Source organism: Schistocerca gregaria, chromosome 2 (assembly GCF_023897955.1).
Source record: "Schistocerca gregaria isolate iqSchGreg1 chromosome 2, iqSchGreg1.2, whole genome shotgun sequence".
In the NCBI taxonomy this organism is placed as follows: domain Eukaryota; kingdom Metazoa; phylum Arthropoda; class Insecta; order Orthoptera; family Acrididae; genus Schistocerca; species Schistocerca gregaria.
In genome coordinates, this window is record NC_064921.1 from 759,463,171 (window position 1) to 759,479,657 (window position 16,487).

The 16,487-nt window shown below is 42.6% G+C and overlaps 1 protein-coding gene across 3 annotated transcripts in view; it reads right to left on the reverse strand.

The window, feature by feature from the left end:
- Window positions 1-16,487, reverse strand: part of LOC126334966 (beta-catenin-like protein 1) — a 99,341-nt gene that overhangs the window by 76,677 nt on the left and 6,177 nt on the right. For all 3 annotated transcript variants that reach the window (XM_049997747.1, XM_049997748.1, XM_049997749.1), the window contains exons 2-4: window positions 7,074-7,307; window positions 4,768-4,874; window positions 4,356-4,527 (exon numbers count right to left, since the gene is read on the reverse strand). In XM_049997747.1, coding sequence (XP_049853704.1) covers window positions 4,356-4,527; window positions 4,768-4,874; window positions 7,074-7,307 — 513 coding nt within the window. The remainder of the gene's footprint in view (window positions 1-4,355; window positions 4,528-4,767; window positions 4,875-7,073; window positions 7,308-16,487) is intronic.

Below are 16,487 nucleotides of genomic sequence, written 5' to 3' on the forward strand. Positions count from 1 at the left end.
GAGGTGGTGGCAACTGTGTCGAGCAGGCATCCAGGAGGTAAAGGGGAAGGAAGTTGTTGGTGTCTTTGACGTGGCAGGCTAGGTTACGGACAACTGGTTGAAGGTGGTGGTCAGAGGAGGCTCATTTTCTTTCAGTGGGAGCACTACAACCAGCCACAATGGGGCATCCAGGATTGCTGAATTTGTGGAGCATGTAGAAGGTGTGTGCGCGGTGTCATAGAGGTGAGGAGAAAAATGGATTCAGGGGAGACGTTCCGGGAAGGGCCGAAGGCCTTAAGCAGGGATTGGAAGTTGTGTTGGACTTGCGGGATGGAATCACTCTGCATAGTTTATGGGTGGAGGAGTAAGATGATTGGCGCAGGCCTTCTGCCAGGTAGTCAAGCTGATTATGTCAGGATTTGTTTTGAGGTTGTGTATAGCTGTTCTTTCTTCTACTGAAAGCTTGTTGTTTTGAGGAAGGGACCTTGGGAAGGATGGTGAGGCTAAATTAGAGATAAGGAATTCCTGGAAGGTGACCAGTGGGTAGTTAGGTGGGAGGGGGGGGGGGGGGGGGGGCAGGATCATGATTGGATGATGGTATGTAATGGAAGAGGCAGGGTTCAATTTTGGAATTAGGGTGGTTTTGGTTGGAGGGATTGGTGGCAAAGAAAGCGCTTCCATTGCATAAATCAGGAGGAGAGTAAGTCTTTGACAAGTCTGGCACTGTTAAAATTGGGTGTAAGGCTACAGGTGAGGCCTTTGGATAGGATTGAAACTTCTGTAAAACTGGGGGTTGTGGTGGAAAGGTTAACAACAGCCTTAAGGAAATGTTTTGGGTCTGGATTTGGTGGAGTGTTGGTAGGGAGTTTTAGGGGATGTGTCAGCTAGGCAGGGTGGACGAGGAGAAACGCCGTGGATACGATAGGGTTGGAGAGTGGTGCCTTGAACGCACAGTAGGATGTCAGCAGGTTGGATAACTTATGGAGACGGTGTCTGGAATACTCCTCCAGGTGCTGAAGTGCAAGAGATTCAATTTCAGAGATGTGATGTATGGAGTACGGATTGCAGAGTAGTAGTACCTTGTGGATGGAACAGAGATGGTTCTGGAATGCCTGTGCCATGAAGATGTGTTTTTGCAGTACCAAGTTTGTGAGGGCCAGGTACTGGCAGAACTTGAAAAAATGTAGTTCATTGTGAAAGGAAGGGTGGGATCCAGTGAAAGGAATCTTTACAGTTAGGCCTCTGGAGGATTCCATGGTTCAGACAGCATTTGAGAAACGGGATCTGGGACTTGGGTTTTAGACAGGGAAAAGGATCCTTTCCTGAACTGGTGCAGAAAGATGGAGCAAGGGTCTCTTGTGCAGGAATGGTGTAAAGAAAACAGGAATGATGCAGAAATGGGCAAAATAGGTGTTGATGGTTGTGAGAGGAGCTGGATAAGCAAAAAGACACATAAAGATGCGTAAAATACGTAAAGACACACAGAAACACGCACAGATACACAAAAATATGAACAGATACGTAAAAATACACATAAACATGTAACACTGCATGAAACCACATAAAAATATGCACAAATATGTTCAATATGTACAGAAATGTGGGTGTGTGGGTGACAAGGAACAATGAGGAGTGTGTGTGTGTGTGTGTGTGTGTGTGTGTGTGTGTGTGTGTGTGTGTGTGTGTTGTGTGTTGCGGTAAGTGAAGAGATATGGAGGGGGCATGGATTAAATCGCGGATCAAAGATTGATGTGGCATGTGCAGGAGTAGAAAACAAAATGCTAAAGTACATCAGGTTGCGGGTGGAACAGTATGTTACCGTAGGTTGAGGCTGGGATAATTATGTAAGTGGAGAATGTGTTGTAATGATAACCCTCATCTGTGCAGTTCAGAAAAACTAGTCGTGGAGAGAAAGATCGGTTAGTGAAGCAGATATTGAAGTCCACACAACAGTTTCCACCCCATCTGTCCTATCATCTCCTTCCCATTCTCATCTCCCACCCTGTTTATTTGCAGCCCTCAACCAACGCATCTGCCTGTCTTTCTCCCACTCCTTTCCTTTTTTGGTCCTTTTTTTTCCCACCTCCCTGCCCTAACCTCCTGAGGCTGCACCTGTTGGCAGTCTAGTCCCTGCACACTCCACTAGACAGCATTCGTCTCTCTCCCCACCCATATGCTACTATCCCTTCCCCTTTCCCACCCTATCCAGACTGCTGCTTGCACCCCACATGATGTTGCATTCCAGCCTGAGATGCTGGAGTTATGAATCATATTTTTCATGAAAAAAAGAAGGAAAAAGAAAAAAATACATTGGGCTTACATGTTTAAGCTTTACAAAGGATGAAAATAGACTGCAGAATTAAAAGAAAAAATATTATTCGGTCCTGCTTTAGAGAAATTAGATACTGTATCATATTTTGGCACCATGCAGTGTGCAAACAACAAAGATACAGTATTAAAAAGAAAATATTTTATTTCAAGCTTTATTCTGCTTTAAAGAAATCAGATAATTTGGCTTGTTTCAATTCTCATGCATTAAGTATTACACCTCATTTTGCAAACCTGTTAATGAATTCACTACAACTTGCTTTAGTGCCTGCACACATCAACTGCACTTAACACTTCATTCAAGTCGTCATCTCCATCTCCACCTCTGTCACTTGAAGCACACATCAGCAATAATCTCATCATTCTGCAGTTCCGCACACATGGTGAGATTATGATCAAAATGTACAAGCCTGTTAAAATCTGCACCCTCTAGTAGAGCTAGCTCATTACCAGACATGACTTCACCATCATCACCGCCAACATCAGTGGCTGTCTCTTCAAGTAAGTCACGACCCGTAGACAAACAGCGTTTGATTGTGGAAGATGATATCACTGCCAGCCAGGCAAAATACATTCCATGGCTTGTAGTAAGTTCATGGACAGATTTTCATTTCATGAGTCAGACAGTGCTATCAAATGTTGAACCAGTTTATTTCTACAATTCACTTTAAAATTTGCAATAATGCCCAAATCAAGCAGCTTTAGAACACTGTTACAGTTTAGAGGGAAAAATTCCACTCAACCATTTTGCAAAACTACTCGGGGTGAATGTGCTGGACATCTATTCATAAGAAGAACTATCCTCTTTTTTTTCTTTTTCATTCTAATGTCCAGTTTTTTAACCACTTTTCCATAAAATCATAGCCATCTAAGAATTTTTGTTGGATTCATATTCACGGGTATTAGCTTTACACCTATGAAACACCTCTGATTCTTAGATTTTGCTATCACAAGTGAGGAAAGTTTGTCGGATCCATCTGCATTCATAGCACGAAGAACTGTCATGCAAATTTTACTTTTCCTCCCTACAAAACATAAGTCACCCCTTTCAGCTAATGTTTAACTACGAAGCAGACTGTAGAATATATTGGTCTTGTCACAGTTGTAGATGTTTTGAGATTGAAAATCCCTTAAGATACCATGCAGAACTTCATCAATTCAGTGTTGCACTGTGACATTGTCCACTGTTTCCGATTCACCAGAAACTGTTCTCCCTGTGATTCCATGATGATCTTTAAATCCTTGTAACCATCCTGATGAAGCCTTGAAATCAGCAGTGATGTTCATACTTCTAACTAAATCTTCCACCTTCACTTTCAGCATGTCACCACTGATCAGTAGAGCTGCAGCCCATTTTTGTTGGAACCATCTAAAAAGTGCCTTTTCCAAATCTACGCATTCTTGATGACGGCTGTGCTTTGTCAATTTTGCACCCAATTTTAAAACTTCATTCAAAATACTGTTTCTTCTGATACTGAATGTACATAATGTTGTATAGGCAATTCTTAAATCTGAAGCAATTTCAGATGCTGTTATGTATGGATTAGCATCCATCTTTCTTTTATTGAAAACAACAGTGCCAGGAGTGCCTTTGTTTCCATGTTGCTCACTCTGGTTAACTGTGTCTTTGTCCCTTGTCTCTGGGGCGCTGCCCGCTTGCTGTATTCCCATACATCACCAAAGTCAAGGAAAATATCACAGGACTTCATTTCAAACAACAATACTTTCTAGTTATGCAACACTCAATTTATTTCAGTGGAATTTGTTACATGTAACAGTGAATTGCTTAAAACGCCATTATGTATATATACAGTTTAATTAACATGTTTTTACATTATATTTTGCTGGGACCAACAGAAACGTATGTATAAATAAGAATTATGCAGAACAGAGTTACATATAAATCACATTCAACTGTAGCAGCAAAACTATTCCTTTGCTTTATTATTTAACTATATTGTGACTGGATTATTTTGTGATGAGTGAACAGCAAAGGCAACTGAAAGTAAATAAACAGAAAACATATCAACATATACATATATACATACCTGAAGTAAATCAACCACAGCCACTGCCATGTCAGTATTCTCATGCGCTAGAAGTTCAAGCATGGAGGGAACAGCCTGCAGTTCAACCATGATAGGGTATAAGTCAGGTACAGTAGCAATTGCATGCAGCTCTTGAATTGTTTCATGTAATTCTACCTCGGATTCCATAAATCTGTAAATAACCCAAAACATGACTAACCTGAATTTCAGTATCTCGTCAATCCAAGTATATCCTAAAAATGTATTCACAAAAATGGAAATTTAACAGACATAAAGCTACAACAATATTAAGTTTACTAGTGTGCTGTTTCTTTGCCCTTCTATGTGACTGATTTTTTTATACACATTGTAAAAAATGCGTTTTTGTAAGGACATTAAAATATATGAAAAAGTACTGTTACATCATTCATACTTTTCTGGCATGTCAGGAAATTTAATTCTCATTTCCTGATTTTTCAGTGCTCTCTTTTCAAATAACAGAATCATCCGTTTTAGAGTTGCTTCATCAAGAGGCTCTCCCTGAAAAAGAGAAGACATTTGGAAAGTTACATTTTTTACTACTGGGCAGAGGGACATGTGACATATTTAGTCAGGTACAGCAATGGATATTTTCTAAAAAGAAGTACTTCTCCAAGATGGGAAGTCTATTCTCAAAATATTAATAAGAACATGTGAGAAACTTATCAAAAATTTCAAGTTACCAAAGTACATGAAAAATGCTTTATCATCTGGTAACTAGTCACAGCAATATGTTTAATTTGCAACTGAAAGATTACAGTTTACTTACACTTTTATGTTACTATACATTATTCGCCACAAACGAATTACAATTTTAGGTATCTTACATTTGTTTGAGGGACAATACTGGACTTTTCCAGACTTTGGGGGGACTGATATTACAATCTGTGTCAATGCACTATACTTTCATTTCCAGCCAAGATAGCACAATATTTTCCTAGATTTCTACCAAATAACAAACTGGTATCCAGAATGAAGTTTTCACTCTGCATGGAGTGTGTGCTGGTATGAAACTTCCTGGCACCGGACCGAGACTCCAACTCGCAACCTTTTGCCTTTCGTGGGCATGTGCTCTACCAACTGAGCTACCCAAGCACAACTCATGCCCCACCCTCACAGCTCTACTTGCACCAGTATCTTGTCTCCTACTGTCCAAACTTCACAGAAGCTCTCCTGTGAAGTCTGGAAGGTAGGAGATGAGGTACTGGCGGATGTAGAGCTGTGAGGCTGGGGCGTGAGTCGTGCTTGGGTAGCTCAGTTGGTAGAGCACTTATCCGCAAAAGGCGAAGTGTCCCGATTTCGAGTCTCTGCCAGCAAGTTTCTTAACAAACTGGTATGTTAGTGCTTAAATTGCTGGTAGTAACTGCATTGTTCTTCTTCTCAAACTGACCAAACAATGAAATTGTTAGCCATATAATGTAGTAAGCAACTTGGATAGAAAGAAGTGAAGTGTTTTCTCATCAAATGTTTCCATAAACATATCTTCAATACTGGCAAGAGCAACACCATCCATGTGTTGGTAAATTTTATCTTTCAACTTTAATAAAATGGCTGACACATACCACAGCACTATTAAAGCAATTACCTTACGTAAACAAAGATACTACAATGATACTTACAAATAAGTCCTAAAGTGAAATTCACTGGCCTTCTAAAACACAAAATACAGAGCACAATGATATTACCACCAGAGATGCATAATTCAGCAAGAGTTAAATAGGTAAAATATTTCGATTAAGCTGCTTTTGGGTACACTTTCTGCACATTACACACATGACTACATTCAGATTCCGAGTAGGACATATTGTATCACCAGTAGTCCTTCTTATGAAAGCTGCCTGCAGTATTATCAGAAAAATCAGTTTCCATGGCAGACTACTGTGTGTTCTTTCACACATTTTACTGTTTCAGATTCCTGCTGTGAAAGTCTTCATCTAAGGCATGTGCGTTAATTTCACATCATGTATTCAACAATTTCTTCCTCACTTTTGGTGTAAGATTGGTGAAGCTGCTCTGCATCCGGAAATTATCAATACTCTCTCACTCATAATTTCTGTCTTTGAACAGTATGGTACAAAAATGGTCAAATAACTTTACACCATTAAGAGTTTACTATTATTTATGTCTCCTTTTCTTCTACATCATATACGTTGGATATTTAATAGTTTTTAAGACTATCTATGGGATAGCCAGTCAATATCAATTTTTCATTTGAGAAATCAATTTTCTGGTACTCTCACATGCAGTGACAGTAGGAGATACACTAACAAAGGTTATTTGCTTGGAATAAGCTGTGCACTGGTGGATGAGACTGCAAAAAAAATATTCTCCACATAAAAAGTGAGTCTGATCTCCCTTAGCACATCAACACAATATGAGATGCCATGCCAGTAAGCCTAAACTCTATTAAAGTTTCCTTGTAATTGACAGATTTTGATGATGATGGGACATTGTTGCTAGTGTGCAGCCAACAAAGCTTCACAAGGCACTGCTTGTAATTACAAAACAGGCAACACAGTGAGTATGTGGTGCTTGAGAAAGAACTACGATTGACTGCTGGCAGGGCCCTACCTCTTGACTCGCTGAAACGTCAATCACAAAGTAATTTTAATCGTAGTACAGTTATGAACTTAACATTAAACCTAAATATTTGATCAGGTTTGACGTAAGTTAACACTGTTAATAGAACTTATTACTTACCTCAACTGTTTCGGTCTCCACTAGTTTCAATATTTTCTCCCTTTCTTCTTCAGTGATATCAGGATTTAGTATTTCCTGAGGTTTCTGTATTTTCTTTTGTTTATCAGACCTGTCTATTTCAATTTGGTTATTCTTCGACACCGATACCTTTTTTATTTTACGGTGCCTTTCAAATTCATTTTCGTAGTCTTCTTCTTCATCATCATCCTGGAGACGCTTTGGAGTGTTTGGAGGCTGAAAGTACATTCATTTGATAATTCACTTACGTAATGACCTATATTAATACTTTTCACACACACATATATATTAATGGCTTGAGGTTTCTCAGAGAAGAGTTTCTTTGCCTAGATTTGAGCCACGAGGAGCTGATAAGATCTTTGGATTATAGTATTATATTACACATCATATCAGAAGGTAGTTTATGAAGAGACAGAGAGAATGATAGTGAAGCACAGAGCAGAAGAGGTTCACTTATTTGAGTTGGCAGAGAAGGAAGACACCTTCCACATTGACAATTCTTACGAAGTGCTTCTGCAGACAACAATGGAATAAATTTTATTGTACACTGACGAACAGTTATCTGTGTCCACGAGTAAACATCTAGAATAGAGCCAGTGATGTACTTACATGTTTCGTGGAGTAATGTTGTCAGTGCTTGCATTAGGTATGATGGAAACAAAAGAAGGTGGCTTAGCTGTTTAAGTTACACAGCCAATGAGAGAACAGCAGGCAGACACCCAGTGTTTCAAAGTAATACATTTGGAAGAAAGAGTGAAACATTGCCATAAATGAGGTTTATAAATTTGAGTTGCAGCTATTTAGAACTATGCTAGTTTCTGCAAGCCAAGGATAGTGTTACAACCCATGATATATTCGAAAAGCAGTGAGATATTTCTGTGTTGTGTTGCAATGCAATCAATCTGTGTGGGCACATGGTGAAAGTAGATCAATGTTTTTTTTAATTAAGCATCATTGGAGGAGGCAGGTAGTCAAAGATTTTTTAATTAAATTATGAGAGAAGGTAGGTAGATCAATGTTTATTAATATATCAAATATGTGACTCTGTTATTGATAAACAATGATCCACCTACTTACTCCCTTGATTGAATTAAAAAACACTGATCCACTTACTCAAAATGATTCTATCTACACAAACCTTTTACTCTTTCAGAGTCATTTCATCACCACATTTGATACATTTTCATGTCTCTGCAATTAATCTGAGAGACGTGTATCAACGGATGACACTGCCGTGCAGAACCAACTCACTTAAATCAGTCAACCTTATAACACTAACTGCCATAATCACAAAATATTTCTCTCGAAACTCACAAACAAGTCATAAAGCAGCAAACTAGACAGTTGTTTCAATTTTGGCACTAGCAATACATTGCCTCTGTTCTCACTTCTCTCTGGTTACGTCAAAGAATCATCTCAATGGTTATGTAAAACACATGTTGCCAACCTAAAAGCAATACATAAGCATTGCCGTGACTGCCACTTCCCCCATCTACACCTATTTTGTTAAGGTACTCAGCACTTGGGGTGATGCATGCACAGAACCAAAATGTAGGTTGCCTACCAAAGTAGCAAGCACTGTAATACCAGTTAACAGTTGATAATGTATACACCGCCTTAGCATGCAATTAAAGTGGATATCACAATAGTTACAGGTTTTTAGCATGCTTTATGAGCAGAAAAGTACATCAGGAACTGTGAAATGGACAATAATAGTTAAAAAGTTAGAAGATTTTAATAGTCTATTCTGGGATAAACTGCAGCATGCTCATTTTCTACACAATAAATTAAATATGCTGGCTAACAATAAAAATAATTTTTCAAAAAAACTTGAAATAATTTCTGCCTGGCAACTACAATTCCCATTCAGAAGAATTTACATTATACTGCATCTCAACACTTCACAGTCATCACCACAGCAGATCTACAGCTTACAGTAGTTGAAGACTACATGCAGTCACTACTTACGGGACTGTATTACAGAACTCCATGGACATTGAAAAAATTAGCCCATCCACATGTATACAGTGAAATGTATATAAAAAAGAGAAATGTTACCACAATGAGTATGACATTGAGAAAAAGTTAATGAATGGTCTCTCTTAATAAGTACATGTAAACAAAACAGTTAAATATTTCTGTGAGGTTCTACAGCACATGGCACCGAGCAGAGAATATGTAAAAGTTCATTTCGACAATTGTAGGCAGCAGCAGCTTCTGTGAATTTAAATCCCTTATGTGTAAGTACATAATGTTAATGCTAAGATTGTAGGGTAGGCAATTTTGAGACATGGTAGTATGGACCAAAACAAGGAAAAAAGTCCAGTAAACATGGTCTCTAAAATACATCAGGAGCTATGAGCACTCGTTCATCTTCACTACTGGGAAACATATCTCCTCTATTGAACAAGTGCTCATACTTCTTAAAGTATGCTTTTAGAGTACATGTTTACTTGTAACTTTTTTTCCTTGTTTTGGTGCATGCTATTACCTCTGAAAGCAGCCTATCATATAATCTTAGTAACAACAGTACTAGTATATGTATTCCACTTTAGATCTATCAGAACAGTTTTCACTTATAACTTTCGACTCATTCGTTTCGGATACAGGTACCCTTACCTATAATTGATACGTTTATCCTTCTCCACCATCCTGAAAAGTTTGTGACATCATCACAGAATCATCCCGTATAACTTTGATGCTTTGTAGTGTTGTTGGTTGAAGTTTCCACACATCGGTCCCTATTCAAAATATTATGTACTCACTCCCCTCTATAAGTCCTAGAAGTTTGTAAAGGGAATTTCCAAACACCCTGTATGTATTAGGGCAGTCCAAAAACAAATGAGACAGATAGAAAAAAAGTAAATTAGCTATTGATTTTTTCAAAAGTAATTATCATAACTACTGATACATTCATCCTAGTGTGAGACAAGGCAGCCAGTGCCTCCATGGAAATACGTTTGCAGTCTCCTACGGAACAACAATTGTATGCACGCATGCACCTCTTCATCTGAAGCAAACTGGCAGCCACAAATGTCTTTCTAATGTGGGCTCCACAAACAAGGAAATCACATGGTGAGAGATTGGAACTACATGGAGGATGAGTAAGGGATTCCTAACAAAACTTCTGCAGCATACACAAAACAACCTTTGCAACAATACAGTATATTGTAGGAACTCAGAATGAACAGAGTACAGCAGGACTGAATTTCTTTTGCTCGCAGGTGTATGAAATGTAATCACACAGATAAAATTTAGAACAATTCTGAGGATCTAAAATACTCTTTTGTTTCATTTTCATGATGAGAATTTGAATTACGTAACTCTAAACATCAATTTAGAACTGTTTTATAACGAAATAAAAAAATCAAAACCAATACTTTCCTTGGTGTAGACACACACGACTGAACAGAAACTGACTTACCACCCCTACCTGACTGGCTGCCTGGTTAGTTTAAAGGAGAGAGGGAGGGAAGAGACCAAACTGTGAGAACATCGGTCCCTTGTTCTGGGTAAAATAATTACACAACGGAAAGAAGAAAAGAAAGGAAATGTACAGCACAATAACAGGTGAATGGAAGAACCAGAACAACAGAAGGACAACCAACACTACTATGGACAAAACAGGAAAAGAAAAACCACGGAGAGAAGCAAGAAAGAGGTAGAAGGGATAAAAACATGAGAGCAGATGACCATGGCTGGCCAACCACGAGAATAAAAAGGAAAAGCCAGCCACTCTGCGACACATTAACACATACAGCCTAAAAGCATTAGAGTGGAGAACACAAAGGGACAAAGGACATGCACGAAAACTTATATAGAATGATAAAACCCACTGTCATCTATAAAACGTAAAACTAAATTAGCCACTGAGGCACCGTCAGCTAAAATTAGTGGCAACGAGCCCGGTAACTGAAGAGTCCTTCGCAGCCAAAGGAGGACAGCTCACCAAGATATGAGCCACTGTCAGCCGGTTGAAGCACTGACACTGAGGTGGATCATCGCAGCACAGGAGGCAGCTGTGTGTCCCCCAAGTGCGCTCAATGCGGAGCCGACAGAGAACCACAGAGTCCCTGCAAGAGGCCCGCGTGGAGGTCTTCCACACATTTGTAGTCTCCTTAATGGCACACAGATTTTTGTGCGTACTGAGGTTATGCCATTCCATCTCCCAAAGCCGCAAAACACTGCAGCGTAGTATTGAACGCAGCTCAGTTGCAGAGAAGCCCATCTCCATAAGTAGTTTCCGAGTAGCCTGTTTGGCCAGTCTGTCAGCAAGTTAGTTGCCTGGGATTCCGATGTGACCTGGGGTCCAGACAAACACCACTGAACGACTGGACCATTCCGGGGCATAGATGGACTCCTGGATGGGCGCTGCCAAAGGATGACAAGGGTAGCACTTGTCTATAGCTTGTAGTCTGCTCAAGAAGTCAGTTCACAGGAGAAACGACTCCCCATGGCATGAACGGATGGTCTCAATACCACGAGATATAGCCGCCAGCTTGTCAGTTAAAACATTGCAGCCATCGGGCAAGGAATGCTGTTCAATATGTCCTCCATGGACATACACAAAGCCGACATGATCACAGCCATCGAGCCGTCGGTGAGTCCTTTGGGCCATCTGAAAGATCCAGGCAAAGCCGTAGCCTAGGTGTACACCATGGAGGTGTATGTGAATGGACCTCAAGTATAGGTGGTAAATGCAAGAACTCCAGTTCAGAACGAAGGGATCGGACACAAACTGCAACTGGAAGCTCTGGCCTGGTGCTACTGATGCAGGAGGTGAACTGGCATGGGTGCGAAAAGGAGATGGTAATTTGGATGTGCAGGAGGACTTTGAATGTGTGGAACATAACTGGCCAGCAATTGTGCAAGCCAAACCTGCAATGAAGGGACTCCGGCCCCCACCAGGACACTGGCCACTGGACTTGTCCTAAAAGCTCCTGTCACTAAACCATAAACCAGACTCTCGTGGTCAAGGTGGGATTGAACAAGGGTTCTGTAGAGCTGCAGCAGTATCGATCTCCACCCCAGTTGGTGTTACTCAGGAAGTGGAGGGCATTGAGGTGCTGCCAGCACTTCCACTTAAGTTGACAAAGGTGAGGAAGCCAAGTCAATTGGGCATCGAAAACCAGTCCTAAGAACTGGTACGTCCCCACTACAGTGAACGGATTGTCATTAAGGTAAGTCCATAACACATGACTTTGCAGCCAAAAACTGGATACCATGGGCTAGGGCCCATGACTGCACCTTGTGGATGGCTTCCTGTAGGTGCTGCTCAGCAAAACCAGTACTGATGGAGCAATACAAATGCATAAGTCATCTGGACATGAAATTTTGCATAAAAATCGGGAGTGGGCAAGGATATGACGTTGCCAGGTCATGTCGTACACTTTTTGTAAATCAAAAAAGACGGCAACCAGGTGCTAGCGTCTGGAAAAGGCTGTACGGATGGCAGATTTGAGGGACACAAGATTATCAGTGGTAGAGCGACCCTGGCAGAAGTCACCCTCACATGAAGCCATAGGCCACGTGACTCCATGATCCAACCCAACTGCTGAAACACCATATGTTCCAGCAGCTTACAAAGAACGTTGGTGAGGCTGATAGCTATGCACATCAAGCGGGTTTTTACCAGGTTTGATCACCAGATGAAAGTGCTCTACCAGCTATTGCAATGGAGAGACGCCACCACACCAGATCCTGTTGAAGGTGACTAGGAGGTGTCGCTTGTAGTAGAATGAGAAATGTCTAATCATCTGACAGTGAACCCAATCTGGCCCAGTAGCAGTGTCCCGGCAATGTGCAAGGGCACTGAGGAGCTCCCACTCTGTAAATGGGGCGTTATAGGATTCACTGTGGCGTGTAATGAACGAGAGGACTTTCCCTTCCAGCCGCCGTTTGAGAGTGCGAAAAGCTGGAGGGGAATTCTCTGATGCAGAGGCTCAAGCATAGTGCTGAGCAAAGTGCTTGGCAATCGCGATTGCATCAGTAGATAGCACGTCATTTATGTTCACACCGGGAACACCTGTTGGGGTCTGGTACCTGAAAACACGTTTGATCCTTGCCCAGACTTGGGAAGGTGCCGTATGGCACCCAATGGTCAAGACGTATCTCTCCCAACACTCCTGCTTCCGTTGTTTGATAAGTTGGCGAACACAGCCATGAAACCATTTAAAGGCTATGAGGTGCTCCAGAGAAAGGGTGCTGCTTATGCCACTGTAGAGCTCGCCTACGCTCGTTAACTGGTTCACAGATTTCCGGTAACCACGAAGGGACTGCCTTTCACCGGGGGCAACCTAAAGAACGAGGGATCGCGTTTTCTGCCACAGAAATGATTGTTGTAGTCACCTGCTCAACCATCACATCGATGTTCCCTTGTGGGGGAGAACAACAGTGACAGCAGAGGTGAACGTTTCCCAGTCCGCCTTGTTTAAAGCCCATCGGGGCAGGCATCCGTGTGCTCGATGGCAGGTCAGTGACAGGAAGGTGGGGAAATGGTCACTACCACACAGGTCATCATGTGCTCTCCAGCGGATAGATGGGTGAAGTCCTGGCCTGCAAATGGATAAATCAATGGCCGAGTAACTAATATGAGCCACACTGAAACGTGTGGCAGCCCCAGTATTTAAGAGGCAGAGGTCGAACTGAGACAGTAAAGTTTCAACATCTCTGCCTCAACCAGTAAGCACGGTGCCACCCCACAAGGGGTTCTGGGCTTTGAAGTCTCCCAAAGGTAGGAAAGGTTTAGGGAGTTGGTCGATCACTGCAGCTAACACATTCAGGGGTACTGCAGCATCTGTAGGAAGATATACATTGCACACAATTATTTCCTGCATTGTCATTCTGACAGCCACAGCTTCAAGACAGATTTGAAGAGGCATAGTTTCACTACAGACTGAGTTTAGGACATAAAAGCAAACTCCACCTGACACTCAATTATAGTCGCTACGGTTCCTGTAATATCCCTTATAACTGCAGAGGATAGGGGTCTGATTTTTGGGAACCAGGTTTCCTGGAAGGCAAAGCAGAAAGCAGGTGTAAAGCTTAACAGTTGCCATAGCTCAGCCAGATAGTGGTAAAAATCGCTGCAATTCCACTGGAGGATGACGTCATCGTGAGACTGGGAAGGTTGGTTGCCTGGTTTGTGGGATTAAAGGGACCAGACTGCTACACTCATGGGTCACTTTTTCCAAATACATCAAACACCCACACAGAATAAAAACTAACAATGGAGAAGACACAGGAGAAGAAAGACTAGACAGAGACCAGACAAAAGGAATTAAAATCACACAGAGTGTGACAGTGGTTGGTCAACCATAGAGACAAAAAAGGAAAAGCCAACCACCCAGAAACACACTAAAAAAACCCAGTCTAAAATCCTAGGCCAAAGGCCAGACTGAACACAAAAAACCACAAACATTTAGATTAAGTGATAAAAGCTCCCTGCCCGAATAAAATGCAAAACTAAGCCTGCCATAGCAGTGCCATCTGTTAAAAGCGTAGGGAGCATATCGGGCAGCGCAAACGTCTGCCTGAGGGGACAGGCCAACAAAATGTGGACCACCGTTAAAGCCGACCCGCAGCGACATAGAGCTGGGTCCTCACGGCGCAGTAAATGGCTGTGTGTCAAGCGGATGTGGCCAATGCAGAGCCGACAAAGGACAACTGAGTCCCTACGAGTGGCTCGCATGGATGACCGCCACACATTCGTCGTCTCCTTGATAGAATGAAGTTTGTTTGGTGTGGTCAGGTTGCACCATTCAGTGTCCCAAATCTCGAAATATTTCTGGCGTAACACTGCTTGCAAATCCGTCTCCGGGAGGCCATGTCCAGAGATGGTTTACTGGTGGCCTGTTTGGCCAGGCGGTCAACATGTTCACTGCCCGGTATCCCAACATGGCCTGTGGTCCAGAGCAGGAGCAGATATATTCAACAGCATGGTAGATGGCAACCGGCTGTGCAGTGAATACACTGCAGCCAAACAGGGAGCGTTGTTCTGTATGGTCAACGTGAGCAATAAGCAAAGCCAACAAGACCGTCCACCAGGGAGCCATTAATGTAGATGACGCCTGAGCCCCCAAACTCACTAAGAACAGAGAGGAAGTTCTGGCGGAGGATCTCAGGTGGGACTGAGCCTTTGGGGCCAAGCAATACGTCCAGCCAAAGCTGCGGCCAAGGCATTGACCATGGATGGGTATGGAAATGAGTCTGCAGGAAAGGCGGTAGGGGGGAAGCGTCAAGGTCATGAAGAAGTGACCGGACACAGACAGCTAAGGGATTTCTAATTCTGGGCTGCCGTTGTGGGAGATGGACCGCCGTGGTGGGGAAAAGAAGACGGTAATTTGGATGGCGAGGTGAACTATGGACACGCACGGCATAGTTTGCGAGCAATAGTTGCCGCTGGAGCCGCAATGGAGGGACGCCTGCCTCCACAAGGAGCCTGTTCACAGGGCTAAATCGAAAGGCTCCCACAGCGAGGTTAACTCCATAGTGGTGGACAGGGTCTAGCTGGGCACAGCCGCAATAGTGTACGACGATCAGCACCCCATTCGGTGTGGCTCAGGCACCAAAGGAGATTGGGATGCCACAAGCACTTGTCTTTAGGCTGACGAATATTGGGAAGCCAACTTAAGCGTGCATCAAAGACTAGTCCCAGGAAGCGGTAAGTCTCCACTACGTCTAGTAGTTGGTCATCGAGGTAAAGTTCGGGGTGGGGTGGATGGTACGGCGGCGACAAAAGTGCATCACACAAGTTTCGGCAGCTGTAAACCGGAAACCGTGATTGATGGCCCATGACTGCGCCTTCCGTATAGCTCCCTGCATACGGCGTTCAGCTACAACAGTAGAAGAGGACCAGAAAGAAATACAAAAATCATCAGCATAGAGGAGGGGAGAGACTGACGATCCTACTGAGAGCGTAACACCATTGATGGCAATTAGAAAGAGTGGGATGCTCAGGACAGAGCCTTGCGGGAACCCATTCTCTTGTGTATGTGGAGTGCTATGAGAAGCACCAACGGGAACTCGGAAGATGCGATAGGATAAAAAGTTCTGTATAATAATCGGGAGTGGTCCCAGAAGACCCCACTCATGCAGAGTAATGGCAATTTGGTGTCGCCAAGTCGTATCGTAGACCTTTGTGAGATTGAAAAAGACAGTCATGAGGTGTTGTCACCGGGAAAAGGCTGACCAAATGACAGACTTGAGGTACACCAAGTTCTCGATGGTGGAGCGTCCGTGGCGAAAACTGCCCTGGGACGGAGCCAGGTGGTTCCAAGACTCAAGGAGCCAATTCAATCGACTGCTCACCATGCGTTCGAGCAACTTGCAAAAAACGTTGGTGAGGCTAATGGGGCGGTAGCTGTCCACCTCCAGTGGGTTCTTACCAGGTTTCAG